Raw genomic sequence first — 26,595 nt, 5'->3', positions numbered from 1 at the left:
TGAATTATATTTATATAGCGCTTTTCTCTAGTGACTCAAAGCACTTTTACATAGTGAAACCCAATATCTAAGTTCCATTTAAAGCAGTGTGGGTGGCACTGGGAGCAGGTGGGTAAAGTGTCTTGCCCAAGGACACAACGGCAGTGACTAGGACGGCGGAAGCGGGAATCGAACCTGCAACCCTCAAGTTGCTGGCACGGCCACTCTGCCAACCGAGCTATAATATCAAAATAAAATCAATGTCATTATGAATGATTGACCTATTCAAGGCTTCAATTACGTCACATTAAATATTCCACTTTTGAGATATTTTTGGTGTAAAATGTTGCATATTTTGTGTTTGCCACACGTTTTTGTTTTAAAACGATCAAACAAAAAACAATAAAACTCATAATTGATGGATGGATTTGAAGTTGATGACATTATTGTGTTAAAAGTAAACAAAATAAATATATAATACATTTTTTAACCCCTTAATGTTTTGGATTCCCAATCATTTTAATGTGATTTTTTTTTTTTTTAAGTGCCATTGTTCAAAAAATAATAATGAATCGACATCAATGTTGTTATGACTTATTGACCTTTTTAAAGCTACACTTTTTATATAATCTAAAAGATTCCACTTCAAAATGTTATTGGGTGAAAATATGACATGTTTTGTGTTTTTTCTATTAAAAAAAATTGTTTTCTTTGACAAAAAGAGCATACAACTTAATTTTTTTTGATGTTATATCGACAGATAGACTTAATGTTGATCTACAGATTTAAGCCTCTAATAATTTAGTAGTGAATTATATTTATATAGCACTTTTCTCTAGTGACTCAAAGTGCTTTACATAGTGAACCCCAATATCTAAGTTCCATTTAAAGCAGTGTGGGTGGCACTGGGAGCAGGTGGGTAAAGTGTCTTGCCCAAGGACACAACGGCAGTAACTAAGATGGCACAAGCGGGAATCGAACCTGCAACCCTCAAGTTGCTGGCACGGCCACTCTACCAACCGAGCTATAAAATCAAAATAAAATCAATGTCATTATGAATGATTGACCTATTCAAGGCTTCAATTACGTCACATTAAATATTCCACTTTTGAGATATTTTTGGTGTAAAATGTTGCATATTTTGTGTTTGCCACACGTTTTTGTTTTAAAACGAACAAACAAAAAAACAATAAAACTCATAATTGATGGACGGATCTGAAGTTGATCACGACATTATTGTGTTAAAAGTAAACAAAATAAATATATAATACATTTTTTAACCCCTTAATGTTTTGGATTCCCAATAATTTTAGTGTGATTTTTTTTTTTCCTTCTTTTTTTTAAGTGCCATTGCTCAAAAAATAATAATGAATCGAAATCAATGTTGTTATGACTTATTGACCTTTTTAAAGCTACACTTATTATATAATCTAAAACATTCCACTTCAAAATGTTATTGGGTGAAAATATGACATGTTTTGTGTTTTTTCTATAAAAAAAATTGTTTTTTTTGACAAAAAGAGCATACAACTTAATTTTTTTTGATGTTATATCGACAGATAGACTTAATGTTGATCTACAGATTTAAGCCTCTAATAATTTAGTAGTGAATTATATTTATATAGCACTTTTCTCTAGTGACTCAAAGTGCTTTACATAGTGAACCCCAATATCTAAGTTCCATTTAAAGCAGTGTGGGTGGCACTGGGAGCAGGTGGGTAAAGTGTCTTGCCCAAGGACACAACGGCAGTAACTAAGATGGCACAAGCGGGAATCGAACCTGCAACCCTCAAGTTGCTGGCACGGCCACTCTACCAACCGAGCTATAAAATCAAAATAAAATCAATGTCATTATGAATGATTGACCTATTCAAGGCTTCAATTACGTCACATTAAATATTCCACTTTTGAGATATTTTTGGTGTAAAATGTTGCATATTTTGTGTTTGCCACACGTTTTTGTTTTAAAACGAACAAACAAAAAAACAATAAAACTCATAATTGATGGACGGATCTGAAGTTGATCACGACATTATTGTGTTAAAAGTAAACAAAATAAATATATAATACATTTTTTAACCCCTTAATGTTTTGGATTCCCAATAATTTTAGTGTGATTTTTTTTTTTCCTTCTTTTTTTTAAGTGCCATTGCTCAAAAAATAATAATGAATCGAAATCAATGTTGTTATGACTTATTGACCTTTTTAAAGCTACACTTATTATATAATCTAAAACATTCCACTTCAAAATGTTATTGGGTGAAAATATGACATGTTTTGTGTTTTTTCTATAAAAAAAATTTTTTTTTTTTTTTGACAAAAAGAGCATACAACTTAATTTTTTTTTATGTTATATATCGACAGATAGACTTAATGTTGATCTACAGATTTAGTAGTAAATTATATTTATATAGCGCTTTTCTCTAGTGACTCAAAGCGCTTTACATAGTGAAACCCAATATCTAAGTTCCATTTAAAGCAGTGTGGGTGGCACTGGGAGCAGGTGGGTAAAGTGTCTTGCCCAAGGACACAACGGCAGTGACTAGGATGGCAGAAGCGGGAATCGAACCTGCAACCCTCAAGTTGCTGGCACGGCCACTCTGCCAACCGAGCTATAAAATCAAAATAAAATCAATGTCATTATGAATTATTGACCTATTCAAGGCTTCAATTACGTCACATTAAATATTCCACTTTTGAGATATTTTTGGTGTAAAATGTTGCATATTTTGTGTTTGCCACACGTTTTTGTTTTAAAACGATCAAACAAAAAACAATAAAACTCATAATTGATGGACGGATCTGAAGTTGATCACGACATTATTGTGTTAAAAGTAAAGAAAACAAATATATAATACATTTTTTAACCCCTTAATGTTTTGGATTCCCAATCATTTTAGTGTGATTTTTTTTTTTTTTTTTTTTTTAAGTGCCATTGCTCAAAAAATAATAATGAATCAAAATCAATGTTGTTATGACTTATTGACCTTTTTAAAGCTACACTTATTATATAATCTAAAACATTCCACTTCAAAATGTTATTGGGTGAAAATATTACATGTTTTGTGTTTTTTCTATTAAAAAAATTGTTTTCTTTGACAAAAAAGGCATAAAACTTAATTTTTTTAAATGTTATATCGACAGATAGACTTAATGTTGATTTAGTGGGGGCGGCGTAGCTTGGTTAGTAGAGTGGGCGTGCCAGCAACTTGAGTGTTCCAGGTTCGATTCCCGCTTGTACCGTCCTAGTCACTGCCGTTGTGTCCTTGAGCAAGACACTTTACCCACCTGCTCCCAGTACCACCCACACTGCTTTAAATGTAACTTAGATACTGGGTGTCACTATGTAAAAGCGCTTTGAGTCACTTGAGAAAAGCGCTATATAAATATAATTCACTAATTCACATTTAGAGATTTAAGCCTATAATACTGAATAATGACACATTTTTTTATATTTTTTTGACCAAAACCCTTTGGGGTGTTGAAGACTGAGTGGAGGCCGAAATGTATATTTTTATACATTTATCGTATTGGTTTTTAAAATAAAAAAAAGCTTGCTTTGATTTTTCAGTTTGCGGCCCTCAGTGGAAAAAGTTTGGACACCCCTGGTGTAAAGTCTACATCCTATGTGTGTGTATGTACAGTATATAGATTTAAATATATATATACATATATATATGTATGTATTTATGTATTTATACACACGTTAGGTCAGGAAAAAACAGAAGCTATTTTATCCCTTCAAGCCTATTTCGCAGTTTTCCCTGCTCTTCAATGGCCCTTTTTTATTTTTATTTATTTAAATATTTTTTATTATTATTACACTATTTATATTTGATTTAGTTTATTTTCCTTAATGTTGAAAGTGCCTTGAATTTTGTGTGAATTATAAATGTATGTTTGTTGTTCAATTAAAAAAGAAAAAGATGAACAAATACAAATAAAATGAGTTTGTTTTGGCCAACTCGCTGCAGTGGCGCGGTGTGTCCAGCGAGGGGCAGTACAGGCTACACCTCCCTTCGTCGACAAAGCCGAGGTGACGTCAGCACTTCCTGGTCGTGACGTCACGCGGAGAGCGGCCAGCCTCCGTCGCTGCTGTGTAGTGGGTAGTGTGTAGTGTTTAGTGTGTTGTTTGGCGGAGCAGCAGCGGGACTAAGTTCACATTGTCCGCTAAAAAAGCCACAAAAAGCACCCGCCTCGACCTCGGACGCCGGCAAAAACGAAGAATTGACATTTCCGGTGGAGAAAAGCCGTCGTTTGCGCTCTCAGCTTCTCCGTTTCCGGATATTAGCGCGCAGTTTTGCTGGAACATTTGACTATTTTTTTTTGTTTCTTCCTTCTGGGATAACTTTTCCTCCTTTTTTTCTTCCATCTTTGGAGCATGGAGACGCCGAGGTAACAAGGTAACCAACACTTGTTCGACATTTTGAAGAACTGTCAATCAAAGTTGATGCATATAGCCCTAAAATCACGAGTGTCTCAAAGGGCTGCTCAAGACACAACAACAACACAATATTCACTTGCACGAAAAAGCTTGTTTTGATGCCTTTTTTTGTTGTGTTTGTCTTCATGTTGTGTGTACGCAACTTTGGCAGACGTGAGTCCATAAAAAAGTAGTTTGGTGTGTCCAGCCTCTCCTCATCTGTCTTTTATTTATCCGGGAGGAAGTTGAACACACAGGAAATAAACAACTTTATTATCAAACTTTTCTTTTTAAACATCGTTTTCAATATGAAGAAATGCCCTCTTAGTCTACAGGCCCAAACTTTGCTAAAAGGGGAACTGCGCTTTTATTTTGAAGTTGTCAAACAGTCACAATCCTCATATTTTCGACTTTTTATGCATTCTAAGTCGTAAATAAATGCTAGCAAAAGTCAGCCAACAATGGGGTCAATGGTCGTCGCCTGTAAAGTGTTCAAAAACATCCTAAACACCTCCAGCAAGGTTTTATATTCAAAACCTAAGGCGGGAGGAAGTTGAAAACACAGGAAATAAACAACTTTATAATCAAACTTTTACTTTTAAACATTTATTTTCAAGTATGAAGAAGTGCCCTCTCAGTCTACAGCCACAAACCTTGCTAAAAGGGAACTACACTTTTATTTTGAAGTTGTCAAACAGTCACAATCCTCATGTTTTCGACGTTTTATGCATTCTAAGTCGTAAATAAATGCTAGCAAAAGTCAGCCAACAATGGGGTCAATGGTCGTCGCCTGTAAAGTGTTCAAAAACATCCTAAACGCCTCCAGCAAGGTTTTATATTCAAAACGTAAGGCGGGAGGAAGTTGAACACACAGGAAATAAACGACTTTATAATCAAACTTTTACTTTTAAACATTTATTTTTCAGTATGAAGAAGTGCCCTCTTAGTCCACGGGCCCAAACTTTGCTAAAAGGGGAACTGCGCTTTTATTTAGAAGTTGTCAAACAGTCACAATCCTCATATTTTCTACTTTTTATGCATTCTAAGTCGTAAATAAATGCTAGCAAAAGTCAGCCAACAATGGGGTCAATGGTCGTCGCCTGTAAAGTGTTCAAAAACATCCTAAACACCTCCAGCAAGGTTTTATATTCAAAACCTAAGGCGGGAGGAAGTTGAACACACAGGACATAAACGACTTCATAATAAAACTTTTACTTTTAAACATCTCTTTTCAAGTATGAAGAAGTGCCCTCTTAGTCTACAGGCTAAAAGGAGAACTGCGCTTTTATTTTGAAGTTGACAAACAGTCACAATCCTCATATTTCCGACTTTTTATGTATTCTAAGTCGTAAATAAATGCTAGCAAAAGTCAGCCAACAATGGGGTCGATGGTGGTCGCCTGTAAAGTGTTCAAAAACATCCTAAACGCCTCCAGCAAGGTTTTATATTCAAAACCTAAGGCGGGAGGAAGTTGAACACACAGGAAATAAACAACTTTATAATCAAACTTTTCCTTTTAAACATTTTTTTCAAGTATGAAGAAGTGCCCTCTTAGTCTACAGGCCCAAACTTTGCTATAAGGGGAACTGCGCTTTTATTTTGAAGTTGTCAAACAGTCACAATCCTCATATTTTTGATTTTTTTATGCATTCTAAGTCGTAAATAAATGCTAGCAAAAGTCAGCCAACAATGGGGTCAATGGTCGTCGCCTATAAAGTGTTCAAAAACATCCTAAACACCTCCAGCGAGGTTTTATATTCAAAACTTAAGGCGGGAGGAAGTTGAACACACAGGAAATAAACAACTTTATAATCAAACTTTTACTTTTAAACATTGTTTTCAGTATGAAGAAGTGCCCTTTTAGTCCACGGGCCCAAACTTTGCTAAAAGGGGAACTGCGCTTTTATTTTGAAGTTGTCAAACAGTCACAATCCTCATATTTTCTCTTTTTTTATGCATTCTAAGTCGTAAATAAATGCTAGCAAGAGTCAGCCAACAACGGGGTCAATGGTCGTCACCTGTAAAGTGTTCAAAAACATCCTAAACACCTCCAGCAAGGTTTTATATTCAAAACCTAAGGCGGGATTGAGTTGAACACACAGGAAATAAACGACTTTATAATCAAACTTTTACTTTTTTCAGTATGAAGAAGCGCCCTCTTAGTCCACAGGCCCAAACTTTGCTAAAAGGGGAACTGCAATTTTATTTTGAAGTTGTCAAACAGTCACAATCCTCATATTTTTGATTTTTAATGCATTCTAAGTCGTAAATAAATGCTAGCAAAAGTCAGCCAACAATGGGGTCAATGGTCGTCGCCTGTAAAGTGTTCAAAAACATCCTAAACGCCTCCAGCCAGGTTTTATATTCAAAACCTAAATCAGGTGAAGTTGTCACGTTGTGTAAATGGAAAATAAAAACAATGATTTGCGAATCCTTTTCAATTTATATTTATTTGAATAGACTGCAAATACAAGATATTTAATGTTCTCACTGAGAAACTTTTTGTTTTTGTTGCAAATAATCACGACCTTAGAATTTAATGGCAGCAACACATTGCAAAAAAAGGCATTTTTACCACTGTGTTACATGGCCTTCCCTTTTAACGACACTCAGTAAAGCTTTGGGAACCGAAAAACACATTTTTGACGTGGAATTATTTCCCATTCTTGTTTGATGTAGGCTTTGTAATGAGCCACACTATTTTCAACGGGGGACAGGTCTGGACTACAGGCAGGCCAGTCTAGTACCTTCACTCTTTTAGTCTGGCATCGTCTTGCTGAAATAAGCAGGGGCGTCCATGATAACGTTGCTTGGATTTCAACATATGTTGCTTGTACCTTTCAGCATTAATGGTGCCTTGGACTAAAACGCCCCCACAGGTGCCGGCTTTTCAACTTTGCACCTAGAACAATTTGGATGGTTCTTTTCCTCTTTGGCCGTCCTCAGTTTCCAAAAACAATTTGAAATGTGGACCCGTCAGACCATGGAACAATTTTTCTCTTTGCATCAGCCCGTCTTAGATGAGCTTGGGTGTTGTTGATAAATGGCTGTGGCTTTGCATAGTATAGTTTCAACTTGCACTTTCAGATGTAGTGACTAACTGTAGTTACTGACAGTGGTTTTCTGCACTGTTCCTGAGCTATCACCATGTGGTGATATCCTTTACACGCTGACGTCGCTTTTTCATGCAGTACCGCCTGAGGGGATCCAAGGTCCGTAACATCATGGCTCAACCTTTTGATGATATTACGGAGCTGAAATAGCTGTTTTACAAATATTGTTCTTAAACTGTTCAAAAATTTGCTCACACATTTGCTCACAAAGTGGTATAATTGAAAATTTGCTCACACATTTGCTCACAAAGTGGTATAATTGAAAAATGTAAACATACATTGAAAAACAAATATGTTATTAATGATAATTAACATATTTTAAGTTCCTGGAAACTTTTAATGACTTTGTTTCTATTAATAAACAACTAGCAACAACTATGGTATCGTCTTCTGGTGTTAATGTAGAACACAGGTTTCAAACTCAGGGCCCGGGGCCCCACATTTAAGTTGTGTGGCCCCTGAAAGCGTGTTAATAAAATACCTTAATAAATGTATCACAAAAGTAAATGTACTGTGTGCAATTACACATCTTTACACTTTAATCGTCTCCAATAATAAAACTATGATATTAGCAAACATTTCAAAACAATGTTTTTGTTCAAATAAAGATCAACACTTGAAAGTCTGATTGACTTACGATTTCAATCCAAGAAATTGTTCATGCAAAATTTTTTGCAGGAACATTTTTCACAGTAAAATATACTTTTAATAAAACACAACGATTGTTGATTTTACAGTGTATAAAAAAAACTAGCATGAATTTTTCCGTAAAAATGAATATAGTGGTACCGTTTTTTTTCCATTTAATTTTAATTCCATTTATTTATTTTATATGCTGTAGAAAAAAACGTTAAAATTATTATTTCACATTACAATCTAAAGATTTTGTTTTGTACAGTGTACTTAAAAAAATACATAATTATCAAATACATAGACAATGATAGTTATACATTTATATATACACATTTTTATTCACTGTTAAAAGCGGCCCTCTGAAGGCAGCGATGTGGCCCCCAGTGAAAACCAGTTTGACACGCCTGATATCGAACGTAGACTAGTTTCGAGACTCGAATTCTGTCCCTTGATGTCCGCCGAGCATGACGTCACACTTGTTTACACTTAGTTACGTCCACATCACAGACATGCTGACAGTGTTGTAAGTCTTGCATCCACTTTTGGCAGCACTGCTATCAAAGTCTTTTTTTTTTTCGGTTGCCAATTTTATATACATATATATGTACAAGTAAGTTTATATGTGAGTGTATATATATATATATATATATATATTTATATATATGTGTGTATATGTATGTATATATGTGTGTATATAATAATAATAATAATAATGGATTAAATTTATATCGCGCTTTTCTATTGTTCGATACTCAAAGTGCTCACAGAGAAGTGGGAACCCATCATTCATTCACACCTGGTGGTGGTAAGCTACATCTGTAGCCACAGCTGCCCCGGGGTAGACTGACGGAAGCGTGGCTGCCAGTTTGCGCCCACGGCCCCTCCGACCACCAACAATCATTCATTCATCATTCATTCACCAGTGTGAGCGGCACCGGGGGCAAAGGTGAAGTGTCCTGCCCAAGGACACAACGGCAGCGATTTGGATGTCAATAGGTGGGAAGCAAACTTGCAACCCCTCAGGTTGTATTTCTGTCGGTCAAAATGTGAAAATGACATTTAGATAGAAATATAAAGCACTATATATGTATATATATATATGTGGACCCGTCAGACCATGGAACAATTTTTCTCTTTGCATCAGCCCGTCTTAGATGAGCTTGGGTGTTGTTGATAAATGGCTGTGGCTTTGCATAGTATAGTTTCAACTTGCACTTTCAGATGTAGTGACTAACTGTAGTTACTGACAGTGGTTTTTCTGCAGTGTTCCTGAGCCCATGTGGTGATATCCTTTACACGCTGATGTCACTTTTTCATGCAGCACCGCCTGAGGGGATCCAGGGTCCGTAACATCATGGCTTACTTGCAGTGATTTCTACAGATTCTCTCAACCTTTTGATGATATTACGGAGCTGGTTTACAAATATTGTTCTAAAACTGTTCAAAAAAAAAAAAAAAAAAAAAAAAAAATATATATATATATATATATATATATATATATCTCACAAGACTACTTCATCTCTACAGAACTGTTTCATGAGGGGTTCCTTCAATCGTCAGGAGATTTTAATGGAAGCATTCACATAATAGGATGGTTTATATAGGGCACAGAGTGGGTGGGTACAGGCAGGCGTAGGGGCCGTGGTGATTGGCTCATGTGTTACCTAGGAGGTGTTTCCGTCTGTGACGGCATGCTGATATGATTTCGCTGCGCTTGTTGAGGGATGACAGGTCTGGGTGATATATAATAAATAGTTTCTCTTTTAAGCATAGGTTGCATCTTTTATTACCACTGTTGTAAGGTGTGCCGGATGCAAGAATTTGCCATGTTATTGAATATTCAACATTATTGTCTTCGAGGTTCCAAATGTGCTTGCTGAGTTCTGTAGAATTCCGCAAAGTCTGGTTTCTAAAGGAGGCGTTGTGATTATTCCATTTTGTTTTGAACGCTCCTTCGGTTAATCCTACGTACGTGTTGGATGTGTTCATGTCCTTGCGTGTTACTTTTGCTTGGTAAATGACTGATGTTTGTAAGCACCCCCCGTTGAGAGGGCAATCAGGTTTCCTGCGGCAGTTACATTCCTTAATGGTTTCGGAGTCGTTCAGCCGGTGGGCAGGCAGTCCTTTTGTAATTGCTTTATTGTGATTTGAAATGATTTGTTGTATGTTATTCATACAGCTGTAGCTCAATTTGATGTTGTTTTTGTTGAATACTTTTCTTAGGGTGTTGCCTTTGGGCAAAGTGAGGAACTTGTGGCCAATGTTAGTTGAGACGTTTTTGCTGAATGGGGGGTTGTACCAGATGATGTTTCGTTTTCTGCTCTTTTTTGGTCGGTTTCCTGGCGTGGGTTCGTAGGTGAGGGTGAAGTTGTATCCGCTTTCTGGTACGGGGGGGTTGCTTGGTCGAATTCAGCCTTGCTAGATGACAGCATTGATAGCCTTTTATTAATTCCGGTGGGTATTCTTTTCGTGGTGGTGGGTGGGTGGTTGCTGTCATGGTGCACGTATTGGAGTGTTGTGTTGGGTTTCGTGAATGGTTGGTAGCTGTTATTTCTCAGGTTGAAAGTGACATCAAGGAAGTTGACGGTTTGCTTGTTGGCTTCAATCGTGATCCGTAGGCCGTTCTCTTTGAAGATTTGGCATATACTCGCTGCTCCTTGGCGAGGCGCGGCACACTGCCAGTCCGTCATCACGGTAAATACCAAGATTCAGGTTGAGGCTAGCGAGCTGGGTGAGGAGGAAACTCCCAACAAGTTCACACGTTTCTGCTCCGTCAAAACTCCCCATAGTAACTTCAAATGTTGAATTGTTCTTTTTTTGCCATGGTGTACTGTTGTGGATGAGTCTGGAGTTCTTTGGGTGGATGATGATGTTTCTTTCTTTGCCTGTGGTTGAGTCGTAGTCCGAGGCGAAGTCTAGTGCTTGGGTCAGTAGGTCTTGCGTGACGGAAGGGTAGAATTCTTCGATGTCGAAGGAGATAAAGTTGCGTTGTTGTTTGTGTTGGATGTTGTTGAACCATTTGATTACTGCTGCTGTATTTCTCCATTGGTTGAGTGGTGTTTTGTTCTTGATTTTTGTGTTGATTCCGTCCAGGATTATTTTGCAGATTTTTTCTATTTCGGATTTAGTTGGGTTTACTAGTCGGCATGTTGGGTTATTTGCGAAGTTGGGTTTGTGGTCCTTCGAAGTGATGAAGGCTTCCTTGTTGGCTGTGGTGTCCACCCTGTCCTCAATGTCCAGTTCGGTTGCGATCCGCTTGTTTTCCAGGTGGATGTTCTGTAATTTTGCAGATTTCTCCTATTTCGGATTTAGTTGGGTTTTATTAGTCGGCATGTTGGGTTATTTGCGAAGTTGGGTTTGTGGTCCTTTGATGTGATGAAAGCTTCCTTGTTGGCTGTGGTGTCCACCCTGTCCTCAATGTCCAGTTCGGTTGCGATCCGCTTGTTTTCCAGGTGGATGTTCTGTAATTTTGCAGATTTCTCCTATTTCGGATTTAGTTGGGTTTTATTAGTCGGCATGTTGGGTTATTTGCGAAGTTGGGTTTGTGGTCCTTTGATGTGATGAAAGCTTCCTTGTTGGCTGTGGTGTCCACCCTGTCCTCAATGTCCAGTTCGGTTGCGATCCGCTTGTTTTCCAGGTGGACGTTCTGTAATTTTGCAGATTTCTCCTATTTCGGATTTAGTTGGGTTTTATTAGTCGGCATGTTGGGTTATTTGCGAAGTTGGGTTTGTGGTCCTTCGATGTGACGAAGGCTTCCTTGTTGGCTGTGGTGTCCACCCTGTCCTCAATGTCCAGTTGGGTTGCGATCCGCTGGTTTTCCAGGTGGATGTTCTGTAATTTTGCAGATTTCTCCTATTTCGGATTTAGTTGGGTTTATAAGTCGGCATGTTGGGTTATTTGCGAAGTTGGGTTTGTGGTCCTTCGATGTGATGAAGGCTTCTTGTTGGCTGTGGTGTCCACCCTGTCCTCAATGTCCAGTTCGGTTGCGATCCGCTTGTTTTCCAGGTGGATGTTCTGTAATTTTGCAGATTTCTCCTATTTTGGATTTAGTTGGGTTTTATTAGTCGGCATGTTGGGTTATTTGCGAAGTTGGGTTTGTGGTCCTTCGATGTGATGAAAGCTTCCTTGTTGGCTGTGGTGTCCACCCTGTCCTCAATGTCCAGTTCGGTTGCGATCCGTTTGTTTTCCAGGTGGATGTTCTGTAATTTTGCAGATTTCTCCTATTTTGGATTTAGTTGGGTTTTATTAGTCCGCATGTTGGGTTATTTGCGAAGTTGGGTTTGTGGTCCTTCGATGTGATGAAGGCTTCCTTGTTGGCTGTGGTGTCCACCCTGTCCTCAATGTCCAGTTTGGTTGCGATCCGTTTGTTTTCCAGGTGGATATTCTGTAATTTTGCAGATTTCTCCTATTTCGGATTTAGTTGGGTTTTATTAGTCGGCATGTTGGGTTATTTGCGAAGTTGGGTGTGTGGTCCTTCGCTGTGGTGTCCACCCTGTCCTCAATGTCCAGTTCGGTTGCGATCCGTTTGTTTTCCAGGTGGATGTTCTGTAATTTTGCAGATTTCTCCTATTTCGGATTTAGTTGGGTTTTATTAGTCTGCATGTTGGGTTATTTGCGAAGTTGGGTTTGTGGTCCTTCGATGTGATGAAGGCTTCCTTGTTGGCTGTGGTGTCCACCCTGTCCTCAATGTCCAGTTCGGTTGCGATCCGCTTGTTTTCCAGGTGGATGTTCTGTAATTTTGCAGATTTCTCCTATTTCGGATTTAGTTGGGTTTTATTAGTCTGCATGTTGGGTTATTTGCGAAGTTGGGTTTGTGGTCCTTCGATGTGATGAAGGCTTCCTTTTTGGCTGTGGTGTCCACCCTGTCCTCAATGTCCAGTTCGGTTGCGATCCGCTTGTTTTCCAGGTGGATGTTCTGTAATTTTGCAGATTTCTCCTATTTCGGATTTAGTTGGGTTTATTAGTCGGCATGTTGGGTTGTTTGCGAAGTTGGGTTTGTGGTCCTTTGATGTGATAAAAGCTTCCTTGTTGGCTGTGGTGTCCACCCTGTCCTCAATGTCCAGTTCGGTTGCGATCCGCTTGTTTTCCAGGTGGATGTTCTGTAATTTTGCAGATTTCTCCTATTTCGGATTTAGTTGGGTTTATTAGTCGGCATGTTGGGTTGTTTGCGAAGTTGGGTTTGTGGTCCTTTGATGTGATAAAAGCTTCCTTGTTGGCTGTGGTGTCCACCCTGTCCTCAATGTCCAGTTCGGTTGCAATCCGCTTGTTTTCCAGGTGGATGTTCTGTAATTTTGCAGATTTCTCCTATTTCGGATTTAGTTGGGTTTATTAGTCGGCATGTTGGGTTATTTGTGAAGTTGGGTTTGTGGTCCTTCGATGTGATGAAGGCTTCCTTGTTGGCTGTGGTGTCCACCCTGTCCTCAATGTCCAGTTCGGTTGCGATCCGCTTGTTTTCCAGGTGGATGTTCTGAAATTTTGCAGATTTCTCCTATTTCGGATTTAGTTGGGTTTATTAGTCGGCATGTTGGGTTATTTGCGAAGTTGGGTTTGTGGTCCTTCGATGTGATGAAAGCTTCCTTGTTGGCTGTGGTGTCCACCCTGTCCTCAATGTCCAGTTCGGTTGCGATCCGTTTGTTTTCCAGGTGGATGTTCTGTAATTTTGCAGATTTCTCCTATTTCGGATTTAGTTGGGTTTATTAGTCGGCATGTTGGGTTATTTGCGAAGTTGGGTTTGTGGTCCTTCGATGTGATGAAGGCTTCCTTGTTGGCTGTGGTGTCCACCCTGTCCTCAATGTCCAGTTCGGTTGCGATCCGCTTGTTTTCCGGGTGGATGTTCTGTAATTTTGCAGATTTCTCCTATTTCGGATTTAGTTGGGTTTTATTAGTCGGCATGTTGGGTTATTTGCGAAGTTGGGTTTGTGGTCCTTTGATGTGATGAAAGCTTCCTTGTTGGCTGTGGTGTCCACCCTGTCCTCAATGTCCAGTTCGGTTGCGATCCGCTTGTTTTCCAGGTGGATGTTCTGTAATTTTGCAGATTTCTCCTATTTCGGATTTATTTGGGTTTTATTAGTCGGCATGTTGGGTTATTTGCGAAGTTGGGTTTGTGGTCCTTTGATGTGATGAAAGCTTCCTTGTTGGCTGTGGTGTCCACCCTGTCCTCAATGTCCAGTTCGGTTGCGATCCGTTTGTTTTCCAGGTGGATGTTCTGTAATTTTGCAGATTTCTCCTATTTCGGATTTAGTTGGGTTTATTAGTCGGCATGTTGGGTTATTTGCGAAGTTGGGTTTGTGGTCCTTCGATGTGATGAAGGCTTCCTTGTTGGCTGTGGTGTCCACCCTGTCCTCAATGTCCAGTTCGGTTGCGATCCGCTTGTTTTCCAGGTGGATGTTCTGTAATTTTACAGATTTCTCCTATTTCGGATTTAGTTGGGTTTTATTAGTCGGCATGTTGGGTTATTTGCGAAGTTGGGTTTGTGGTCCTTTGATGTGATGAAAGCTTCCTTGTTGGCTGTGGTGTCCACCCTGTCCTCAATGTCCAGTTCGGTTGCGATCCGCTTGTTTTCCAGGTGGATGTTCTGTAATTTTACAGATTTCTCCTATTTCGGATTTAGTTGGGTTTTATTAGTCGGCATGTTGGGTTATTTGCGAAGTTGGGTTTGTGGTCCTTTGATGTGATGAAGGCTTCCTTGTTGGCTGTGGTGTCCACCCTGTCCTCAATGTCCAGTTCGGTTGCGATCCGTTTGTTTTCCAGGTGGATGTTCTGTAATTTTGCAGATTTCTCCTATTTCGGATTTAGTTGGGTTTACTAGTCGGCATGTTGGGTTATTTGCGAAGTTGGGTTTGTGGTCCTTTGATGTGATAAAAGCTTCCTTGTTGGCTGTGGTGTCCACCCTGTCCTCAATGTCCAGTTTGGTTGCGATCCGCTTGTTTTCCAGGTGGATGTTCTGTAATTTTGCAGATTTCTCCTATTTCGGATTTAGTTGGGTTTACTAGTCGGCATGTTGGGTTATTTGCGAAGTTGGGTTTGTGGTCCTTCGATGTGATGAAAGCTTCCTTGTTGGCTGTGGTGTCCACCCTGTCCTCAATGTCCAGTTTGGTTGCGATCCGCTTGTTTTCCAGGTGGATGTTCTGTATGTGAATGCTTCCATTAAAATCTCCTGATGATTGAGGGAACCCCTCATGAAACAGTTCTGTAGAGATGAAGTAGTCTTGTGATTTTTCCCACACCTACCACGGTATCGAGCACTATTCTCTGGATAATCCAATTAAGACATATATATATATATATATGTATGTATGTATATGTGTGTGTGTGGGCAGCACGGTAGTAGAGGGGTTAGTGCGTCTGACTCACAATACGAAGGTCCTGAGTAGTCCAGGGTTCAATCCCGGGCTCGGGATCTTTCTGTGTGGAGTTTGCATGTTCTCCCCGTGACTGCATGGGTTCCCTCAGGGTACTCTGGCTTCCTCCCACCTCCAAAGACGTGCACCTGGGGATAGGCCCCTCCCACCTCCAAAGACATGCACCTGGGGATAGGCCCCTCCCACCTCCAAAGACGTGCACCTGGGGATAGGTTGATTGGCAACACTAAATGGTCCCTAGTGTGTGAATGTTGTCTGTCTATCTGTGTTGGCCCTGTGATGAGGTGGCGACTTGTCCAGGGTGTATACCGCTTTCCGCCCAAATGCAGCTGAGATAGGCTCCCCGCAACCCCAAAAGGGACAAGCAGTAGAAAATGGATGGATATATGTATATATATATATATATATATGTATATATATATATATATATATATATATATATATACACACACACACACACACACACACACGTGTGTATATGTACATATATTTCTACAGATATAATAATAGCCCCTTTTAATCAGTGCTAACGTGTTGTGGTTTCCTGTAGTGAAGGAAGTCCAGCCAGACACTCGGAGCCAAGAGGTTGGCAGGCGGCGAGGTCATAGGTCACATGACTCACCCTGCTCAGTGTTGTGATAAAGGCGGTCTACTGACACACAAGTTTGTGTTGTGTGTCTGTCAGTGCAACACAACTCTGACGTGTGTGTGTCAGTGCAACACAACTCTGACATGTTTGTGTGTGTCAGTGCAACACAACTGATGTGTGTGTGTGTGTTTGTCAGTGCAACACAACTGATGTGTGTGTGTGTGTTTGTCAGTGCAACACAACTCTGACATGTTTGTGTGTGTCAGTGCAACACAACTGTGATGTGTGTGTGTGCGTGTGTCAGTGCAACACAACTCTGACATGTTTGTGTGTGTCAGTGCAACACAACCCTGACATGTGTGTGTGTGTCAGTGCAACACAACTCTGTGTGTGTGTGTCAGTGCAACACAACTGTGATGTGTGTGTGTCAGTGCAACACAACTCTATGTGTGTGTGTGTCAGTGCAACACAACTGTGATGTGTGTGTGTGCGTGTGTGTGTGTCAGTGCAACACAACTCTGACATGTTTGTGTGTGTCAGTGCAACACAACCCTGACATGTGTGTGTGTGTCAGTGCAACACAACTCTATGTGTGTGTGTGTCAGTGCAACACAACTCTGACACGTTTGTGTGTGTCAGTGCAACACAACTCCGATGTGTGTGTGTGTCAGTGCAACACAACTCTGACACGTTTGTGTGTGTCAGTGCAACACAACTCCGATGTGTGTGTGTGTGTGTGTGTTTGTCAGTGCAACACAACTCTTACATGTTTGTGTGTCAGTGCAACACAACTCTGATGTATGTGTGTGTTTGTCAGTGAAACACAACTCTGACATGTTTCTGTGTGTCAGTGCAACACAACTGTGATGTGTGTGTGTGTCAGTGCAACACAACTCTGACATGTTTGTGTGTGTCAGTGCAACACAACTCTGATATGAGTGTGTGTTTGTCAGTGCAATACAACTCTGACATGTTTGTGTGTCAGTGCAACACAACTCTGACATGTGTGTGTGTGTGTGTCAGTGCAACACAACTCTGACGTGTGTGTGTGGGTGTCAGTGCAACACAACTCTGATGTGTGTGTGTGTGTCAGTGCAACACAACTCTGACGTGTGTGTGTCAGTGCAACACAACCCTGACGGGTGTGTATGTGTGTGTCAGTGCAACACAACTCTGATGTGTGTGTGTGTGTGTCAGTGCAACACAACTCTGACGTGTGTGTGTGTGTGTGTCAGTGCAACACAACTCTGACGTGTGTGTGTTTGTCAGTGCAACACAACTCTGACCTGTGTGTTTGTGTGTGTCAGTGCAACACAACTGTGACATGTGTGTGTGTCAGTGCAACACAACTGTGACATGTGTGTGTGTGTGTGTCAGTGCAACACAACTTTGACGTGTGTGTGTCAGTGCAACACAACTCTGACGTGTTTGTGTGTGTGTCAGTGTAACACAACTCTGATGTGTGTGTGTGTGTGTCAGTGCAACACAACTCTGATGTGTGTGTGTGTGTGTGTGTGTCAGTGTAACACAACTCTGATGTGTGTGTGTGTGTGTCAGTGCAACACAACTCTGATGTGTGTGAGTGTGTGTGTGTGTCAGTGCAACACAACTCTGAGGTGTGTGTGTGTGTGTCAGTGCAACACAACTCTGATGTGTGTGTGTGTGTGTGTGTCAGTGCAACACAACTCTGAGGTGTGTGTGTGTGTGTCAGTGCAACACAACTCTGATGTGTGTGTGTGTGTGTGTGTCAGTGCAACACAACTCTGAGGTGTGTGTGTGTGTGTCAGTGCAACACAACTCTGATGTGTGTGTGTGTGTTTGTCAGTGCAACACAACTCTGACGTGTGTGTGTCAGTGCAACCCAACTTCGACGTGTGTGTGTGTGTGTCAGTGCAACACAACTCTGACATGTGTGTGACACAAGCAGCATACCATGCACCCTCTTCATTAACTCTGACGTGTGTGTGTGTGTGTGTCAGTGCAACACAACTCTGATGTGTGTGTGTGTGTGTGTCAGTGCAACACAACTCTGACATGTGTGTGTGTGTCAGTGCAACACAACTCTGACATGTGTGTGACACAAGCGGCATACCATGCACCCTCTTCATTAACTCTGACGTGTGTGTGTGTGTGTGTGTGTGTGTGTGTGTGTCAGTGCAACACAACTGACACAAGCAGCACAACATGCACTCTCTTCATTGAAGACACTAATTGCCGTGTTTGCTTATTTTTCTTTCACTACAATTTCTTGTCTGCTTTGTTTAATACATATATATATATTTATATATTGGATACATAAAAAAAAATAATGAATAAATGATACTTTAGTGCATCTTTAGAAGTGAGCAGCAGTTTAATGGCAGGTGCACTGAAATAAGATCTGATTCTGGCGACCTTTTACCACTTTTGTGTTGCTTGGTTTCATGACAAGTTAAATCTGCTTGGTCAGCTTCCTGCTCACAACCTTGCCGTGGTCTTGATGGCGGACATCTTTCCAATGTCCCACGTCTTCCCGGAATGTTCCATGAGGTCACGTGGGACTCAGTCCTTTTGTGTCCCAGGATCAGGTCACCTCCGTCGATTACTCCTCACTTCCTCCCGTCGTCCTCGCTGCTGATGCTTTTATTTTGGAAAACGCGTCCAACAAGTTGCTTGGTCAGGACACTGGAGTTCTACCCTGGAACTTTCCCTGCTTATTATCTATTTTTTCCAGTAGATCTGACTAATATTTATTTTTGTAATCAGCCTGACCAAAGCCTAGATAACAATCTTGGTGATGAACACAACATTTCATGTCTTTCTTAAGTTGCGAGTAAGGTGACTAATTGAGTGTTGAGGTGAAGAAGCTGCTTACTGAGGCCCACATTACAGTACTGGCTGCCCTCGGAGGCTCGCTTGTAACCCTCAATAACTAATAAATATACATTAATTAATTTCATCACATTATTATACACTTTAATTATTTAATTTTTACCTACACTGGAAAAAAAAAACAATTTTGCAGTAAAAAAAACTAACAGCTCATTCGCCACAATTTTACTGCAAAGAATTGTGAATATGTTAATTATTTGAATTCATAAAACAGTAAAATGTTGACATGTATGATGGTATTATTTGTTGCATTATTAGATACTGATAAAGTTGAAAGCAATACATGAATTTCTGTCTGTCAAAATGTGAAAATGACATTTAGTTAGAAATACAAAGCACTGTATATATATATATACATATATATATATATATATATATTATATGTATATATATATATATATATATATATATATACATATGTATATATATATGCATATGTGTGTGTAAATTTGTGTATATATATACACACACATATATATATATATATATATATATATATATATATATATATATATATATATATATATATATATACGTATATATACATATATATATGTATATATATATACGTATATATATATATATATACATATATATATATATTTATATAAGCTTAAATATATAATTTATATATATATATACTTATTTATATATATATATATATATATATATATATATATATATATCTATGTATATGTGTATATATATATATATATAAATATATATTTAATCATCATTTAATCATATAAATATATATTTAATCATTGCTCAAATTAGTGTTTTTTTTCTTTCTTTTTTTTGTTATTCTTTGTTTTATGTGAAGATTGCCGGAAAAAAAAAAAAAGATATATATATATGTATTCTATTTTGTATACGCACACGCATATGTATATATACACTTATTTATATATATATATAATATATATAATAAAGTAACACAATATATATTGATATATGAATTTTTTATTACACTTTTGGATCCCCCAAATCTTTGGCCTGATTTTTAAATTTTTTTTATTTAAACTGCCAGTTCAAAAAACAAAGCGAATCAAAATCAATGTTGTTTTCAATTATTAACATATTTATGCTCATATTACTAAATATTCTATTTTTAAAAAAATGTTTTGGGGAAAATATTGCGTATTTTGTGTTCTTGCCATAAAAAACTGGGTTTAAAAAAAGAACATAAGAAACAACTGCACAACAATGAATATATCTGAAGTTGATGTGTAGATATTTAAGTGTTGAAATAAAAACTATTTTTAACACTTTTCTGACTAGGGACCTTTTGGACCCGCGAGACCCACTTAGTTTAAAATATATACATACATATATATATTTTCAGCGAAGAAAAATCCATGAATTCGCCGCACCGTTTTATAGGCCGCAGGTTACAAAGTGAAGGAAAAAAGTGGAGACTTCAAGTTTGGGATCTAGTCAATGTTTTTGTCACGTCACCTTCAGCAAAAATGGTTTCTATTCCCCCAACAAACACCCAAAGCGGCGCGTTGAGCAAAAGCAGACGTGAGCGAGAGGCTCTCCTCTGCGCTTTGGCTCTTTTCTTTGGGATTCCGCCACGCCCGTGACGTCAAGAAGGACGGCAGCGGGAGGGGAAAGTCTCTCAAGTACGCAGAGAGCGGGGGTGGGGGGCGGACTTCCCTTGTTTTGCTGGGTGATGCAACGCGGCTGTGGGCGCCCTCCTCCCATCACCGAGGCACAAAGTCCACGGGGAGCTTCCGTCCCGCTTCGAAGGTCTTCGCCAGGCGTTTTGCCTTCCGTCCTCGCCAAGGAGGGCGAGGAGATTTGGGCCATCTGGTGACCACCTGTCCAAGGACTCTCACATGGGGGTCTTGTCATGTGGGTTCGGTCTCTCAGTTCCAGACCCGGTCCTATACCCGAAAATAAACGGTGCACATGCGTGTCGGTCCCACTCAGGTGGAATCTTTTCCACAAAATCCTGGCATGATGACCCAAAGACGAAGACCACTTCAGATTCCGGGAAGGACACAAGGAACTTAGACCATAGTTTTTATGCCCTCTAGTGACACGGATCTGATTTTTTTTCTTTTCAAATGTACCCGTAAAGCCACGCTGTTTTAACACCAGGCCTGGCATTGTTTTGCTGAAATAAGCAGGGGCGTCCACGGACAAGATGTTGGATGGCGGTATAGCTCGGTTGGTAGAGCGGCCGCGGTTCGATTCCCGCTTCCGCCATCCTAGTCACTGCCGTTGTGTCCTTGGGCAAGACACTTTACCCACCTGCTCCCAGTGCCACCCACACTGCTTTAAATGTAACTTAGATATTGGGTTTCACTATGTAAAGTGCTTTGAGTCACTAGAGAAAAGCGCTATGTAAATATAATTCCCTTCACTTCACGTGTGTTGCCATCCAAAACCTGTATGTACCTTTCAGCGTTAATGGTGCCTTCACAATGTGTAAGTACACCCCCATACCATCCTAGAGGCTGGCTTTTCAACTTTGGGAATGGTTCTTTTCCTCTTTGGAAACATCTAGTTTCCAAAAACTATTTGAAATGTGGACTCGTCAGACCAGAGAACACGTTTCCACTTTGCCTCAGTCCATCTTGGATGAGCCGGGGCCCAGCGAAGCCGGCGGCGTCTCTGGGTGTTGTTGATAAATAGCTGTGTCTTTGCATATTAGAGTTTTAACTTGCACTTACAGATGTAGCGACCAACTGGAGTTACTGACAGTGGTTTTATGAGGTGTTCCTGAGCCCATGTGGTGATATCCTTTACACACTGACCTCGCTTTACGGGGGATCCAAGGTCTATAAAATGTCAATGTTACGTGCAGTGATTTCTCCAGATTCTCGGAACCATTTGATGATATTACGGAGCGTGGATGGTGAAATCCCTAAATTGTGGTTGAGAAATGTTGTTTGCTCAGGCATTTGTTGACAAAGTGGTGACCCTCGCCCCGTCCTTGTTTGTGAATGACTGAGGATTTCATGATTTTATACCCAATCATGGCACCCACCTGTTCCCAATTAGCCTGTTCACCTGTGGGATGTTCCAAATAAGTGTTTGATGAGTATCCCTCAACTTTCTCAATATTTTTTGCCACTTGTGCCAGCTTTTGCCATCAAATTCCAAAGGAGCTAACGTTTGCGAGAAATAACAAGAGTTTTGCAGTTCGGACGTTAAATATATTGTCGTTGCATCAGTCCATCTTAGATGATCTCGGGCCCAGCAAAGTTGGCGGCGTCTCTGGGTGTTGTTGATAAATGGCTGTGCCTTTGCATAATAGAGTTTTAACTTGCACTTACAGATGTGGCGACCAACTGGAGTTACTGACAGTGGTCTTATGAAGTGTTCCTGAGCCCATGTGGTGATATCCTTTACACACTGACCTCGCTTTATGGGGGATCCAAGGTCTATAAAATGTCAATGTTACGTGCAGTGATTTCTCCGGATTCTCGGAACCATTTGATGATATTACGGAGCGTGGATGGTGAAATCCCTAAATTTGCTGGTCGAGAAATGCTGTTTGCTCAAGCATTTGTTGACAAAGTGGTGACCCTCGCCCCGTCCTTGTTTGTGAATGACTGAGGATTTCATGTTTTTATAGCCAATCATGGCACCCACCTGTTCCCAATTAGCCTGTTCACCTGTGGGATGTTCCAAATAGGTGTTTGATGAGTATCCCTCAACTTTCTCAGTCTTTTTTGCCACTTGTGCCAGCTTTTGCCATCAAATTCCAAAGGAGCTAACGTTTGCGAGAAATAACAAGAGTTTTCCAGTCCTGACGTTAAATATATTGTCGTTGCATCAGTCCATCTTAGATGATCTCGGGCCCAGCAAAGTTGGCGGCGTCTCTGGGTGTTGTTGATAAATGGCTTTGCTTTGCATAATAGAGTTTTAACTTGCACTTACAGATGTAGCGACCAACTGTAGTTACTGACAGTGGTTTTATGAGGTGTTCCTGAGCCCATGTGGTGATATCCTTTACACACTGATGTTGCTTTTTGATGCAGTACCGCCTGAGGGATCCAAGGTCACGGCCATCCAATGTTGGTTTTCGGCCTTGCCGCTAACGTGCAGTGATTGCTCCAGATTCTCTGCGCCTTTTGATATTACGGACCACAGAACACTTTTACACTTTGCCTCAGTCTATCTTGAGATAAGCTCGGGCCCAGCAAAGCCGGCAGCGTTTCCGGGTATTGTTGATAAATTTCTGTGGCTTTGCATAATAAAGTTTTAACTTACACTTACAGATGTAGCGACCAATTGTGGTTACTGAAAGTGGTTTTCTGAAGTGTTCCTGAGCCCATGCGGTGATTTAATTTACATACTTTCTCAGTCTTTTTTGCCACTTGTGCCAGCTTTTTTTGCAACATGTCGCAGCCATCAAATTCCAAATGAGCTACTATTTGCGAGAAATAAGAGTTTTCCAGTTTGGACGTTAAATATATTGTCTTTGCATCAGTCCATCTTTAGATGAGCTCGGGCCCAGCAAAGCCGGCGGCCTCTCCGGGTGTTGTTGATAAATAGCTGTAGATGGTGAAATCCTTCAATTCCTTGCAATATCTCGTTGAGAAATGTCGTTCTAGAACTGTTCCACAATTTGCTCACGCATTTGTTCCCAAAGTGGTGACCCACATCCCGTCCTTGTTTTTGTTCTAAAACTGTTCCACAATTTGCTCACGCATTTGTTCCCAAAGTGGTGACCCTCATCCCGTCCTTGTTTTTGAATGACATGGAATTTCATGGAAGCTTCGTTTATAGCCAATCATGGCACCCACCTGTTCCCCAATTAGCCTGCTCACCTGTGGGATGTGTCCAAATGCGTGTTTGATGAGCATTCATCAACTTTCTCAGTCTTTTTTGCCACTTGTGCCAGCTTTTTTGTAACATGTCGCAGCCATCAAATTCCAAATGAGCTAACATTTGCGAGAAATAACAAGAGTTTTCCAGTTTGGACGTTAAATATATTGTCTTTGCATCAGTCCATCTTTAGATGAGCTCAAGCCCAGCAAAGCCGGCGGCGTCTCCGGGTGTTGTTGATAAATAGCTGTGGATGGTGAAATCCTTCAATTCCTTGCAATATCTCGTTGAGAAATGTTCTAAAATAGTTCCACAATTTGCTCACGCGTTTGTTCCCAAAGTGGTGACCCTCATCCCGTCCTTGTTTTTGTTCTAAAACTGTTCCACAATTTGCTCACGCATTTGTTCCCAAAGTGGTGACCCTCATCCCGTCCTTGTTTTTGAATGACATGGAATTACATGGAAGCTTCTTTTATAGCCAATCATGGCACCCACCTGTTTCCCAATTAGCCTGCTCTCCTGTTAGATGTGTCCAAATGAGTGTTTGATGAGCAACTTTCTCAGTCTTTTTTGCCACTTGTGCCAGCTTTTTTGAAACATGTCGCAGCCATCAAATTACGAATGAGCTAACATTTGCGAGAAATAACAAGAGTTTTCCAGTTTGGACGTTAAATATATTGTCTTTGCATCAGTCCATCTTTAGATGAGCTCGGGCCCAGGCGTCTCCGGGTGTTGTTGATAAATAGCTGTAGATGGTGAAATCCTTCAATTCCTTGCAATATCTCGTTGAGAAATGTTCTAAGATAGTTCCACAATTTGCTCACGCATTTGTTCCCAAACTGGTGACCCTCATCCCGTCCTTGTTTTTGTTCTAAAACTGTTCCACAATTTGCTCACGCGTTTGTTCCCAAAGTGGTGACCCTCATCCCGTCCTTGTTTTTGAATGACATGGAATTTCATGGAAGCTTCTTTTATAGCCAATCATGGCACCCACCTGTTCCCCAATTAGCCTGCTCACCTGTGGGATGTGTCCAAATGAGTGTTTTAATGAGCATTCATCAACTTTATCAGTCTTTTTTGCCACTTGTGCCAGCTTTTTTTTTTTACATGTCGCAGCCATCAAATTCCAAATGAGCTAACATTTGCAAGAAATAACAAGAGCTTTCCAGTTTGGACGTTAAATATATTGTCTTTGCATCAGTCCATCTTTAGATGAGCTCAAGCCCAGCAAAGCCGGCGGCGTCTCCGGGTGTTGTTGATAAATAGCTGTGGATGGTGAAATCCTTCAATTCCTTGCAATATCTCGTTGAGAAATGTTCTAAAACAGTTCCACAATTTGCTCACGCATTTGTTCCCAAAGTGGTGACCCCCATCCCGTCCTTGTTTTTGTTCTAAAAGTGTTCCACAATTTGCTCACGCGTTTGTTCCCAAAGTGGTGACCCTCATCCCGTCCTTGTTTTTGAATGACATGGAATTTCATGGAAGCTTCTTTTATAGCCAATCATGGCACCCACCTGTTCCCCAATTAGCCTGCTCACCTGTGGGATGTGTCCAAATGAGTGTTTTAATGAGCATTCATCAACTTCCTCAGTCTTTTTTGCCACTTGTGCCAGCTTTTTTTAAACATGTCGCAGCCATCAAATTCCAAATGAGCTAACATTTTTATTTACCATTTCCACGTGTCAGCGAGAATTGTCCAAGAAAAGGTGCGGGCCGGGTGAAGAAAGGGAAGTGTTGGAGTCGGAAGTGCCACCTGTGTCCTGTTTTGCAGCCCAAGAACCGTATCGTGCCGGCCACGCGCTGAAAGTGTTTGTGTTTGTGTTGCTCGCAGGCGGCGGTCTTTGCCGGCGTAGCGAGAAGTCCAGCTCCCGGCTGGAGTTCGCCAAGGTCGCTTCCCGATGATGACAGTAAACATGGGTGAGTTCACACCTCACTCACCTGCCAATCCAAACAACGCCCTGCATTCCACACGCACCTTTACACCCGTGACCTTTGCCCCAAATACCACATCCATGTATGCCCTCTCTTCTTTCCACAGATGATGTTCCCCAAAATGGACCCAGACCGCCCCGGAACCTCCAAGGTAAACCTCCCATGTTGTTATGTTAGTCTTTTTTTTTTTCCAAAAAGCATTTTTGTCCTCAAAATTCTACACAAAATACCCCGTAATGACAATGTGAACACATTTTTGTTGCGTGATACGTTGTTGATGCGCCTTAGGCCGCAATTCCAGCCTCAAATCTTTTTGAATAAGACGCCTCAATCCTGGCACACCTCTCTTTGGGCACTTTCTCTCCTTCCTCTTTGCAAAAAGTGTTATTTTGAAGTATTGTCGTATTTACCACAGTATTTCCTGTATAAAAATACACTTGGACTGCCCCAAATACATTTAGAAAGTATTCAGCCTTTTTCCATATTGAGTCAATTCATTTTTGTCCTCAAAATTCTACACAAAATACCCCAAAGGGAATAAGCGGTAGAATATGGATGGATGGGATGGAAAATGTGAACGCATTTTTGTTGCGTGATACTTTGTTGATGCGCTTTAGGCCGCAATTCCAGCCTCAAATCTTTTTGAATAAGACGCCTCAATCCTGGCACACCTCTCTTTGGGCACTTTCTCTCCTTCCTCTTTGCAAAAAGTCGTATTTTGAAGTATTGTAGTATTTACCACAGTATTTCCTGTATAGAATACACTTGGACTGCCCCAAATACATTTAGAAAGTATTCAGCCCTTTTCCATAATTGAGTCAATTCATTTTTGTCCTCAAAATTCTACACAAAATACCCTAAAGGGAGTAAGCGGTAGAATACGGATGGATGGGATGAACAATGTGAACA

General features: G+C 40.3%; 1 protein-coding gene across 1 annotated transcript in view; it reads left to right on the top strand.

Annotated features, from left to right (window-relative positions):
- Positions 1-4,025: 4,025 nt before the first annotated feature.
- Positions 4,026-26,595, top strand: part of map3k22 (mitogen-activated protein kinase kinase kinase 22) — a 128,158-nt gene continuing 105,588 nt past the window's right edge. Inside the window, exons 1-3 of the mRNA XM_061921267.1 lie at positions 4,026-4,382; positions 25,586-25,671; positions 25,793-25,837. Of these exons, the coding sequence (XP_061777251.1) occupies positions 25,653-25,671; positions 25,793-25,837 (64 nt within the window). The 5' untranslated portion in view covers positions 4,026-4,382; positions 25,586-25,652. The remainder of the gene's footprint in view (positions 4,383-25,585; positions 25,672-25,792; positions 25,838-26,595) is intronic.

Source organism: Nerophis ophidion, linkage group LG15, assembly GCF_033978795.1.
Source record: "Nerophis ophidion isolate RoL-2023_Sa linkage group LG15, RoL_Noph_v1.0, whole genome shotgun sequence".
Lineage (NCBI taxonomy): Eukaryota > Metazoa > Chordata > Actinopteri > Syngnathiformes > Syngnathidae > Nerophis > Nerophis ophidion.
Note: the sequence above shows the minus strand (reverse complement) of the source record. Positions and strands in the feature narration are given on the sequence as shown.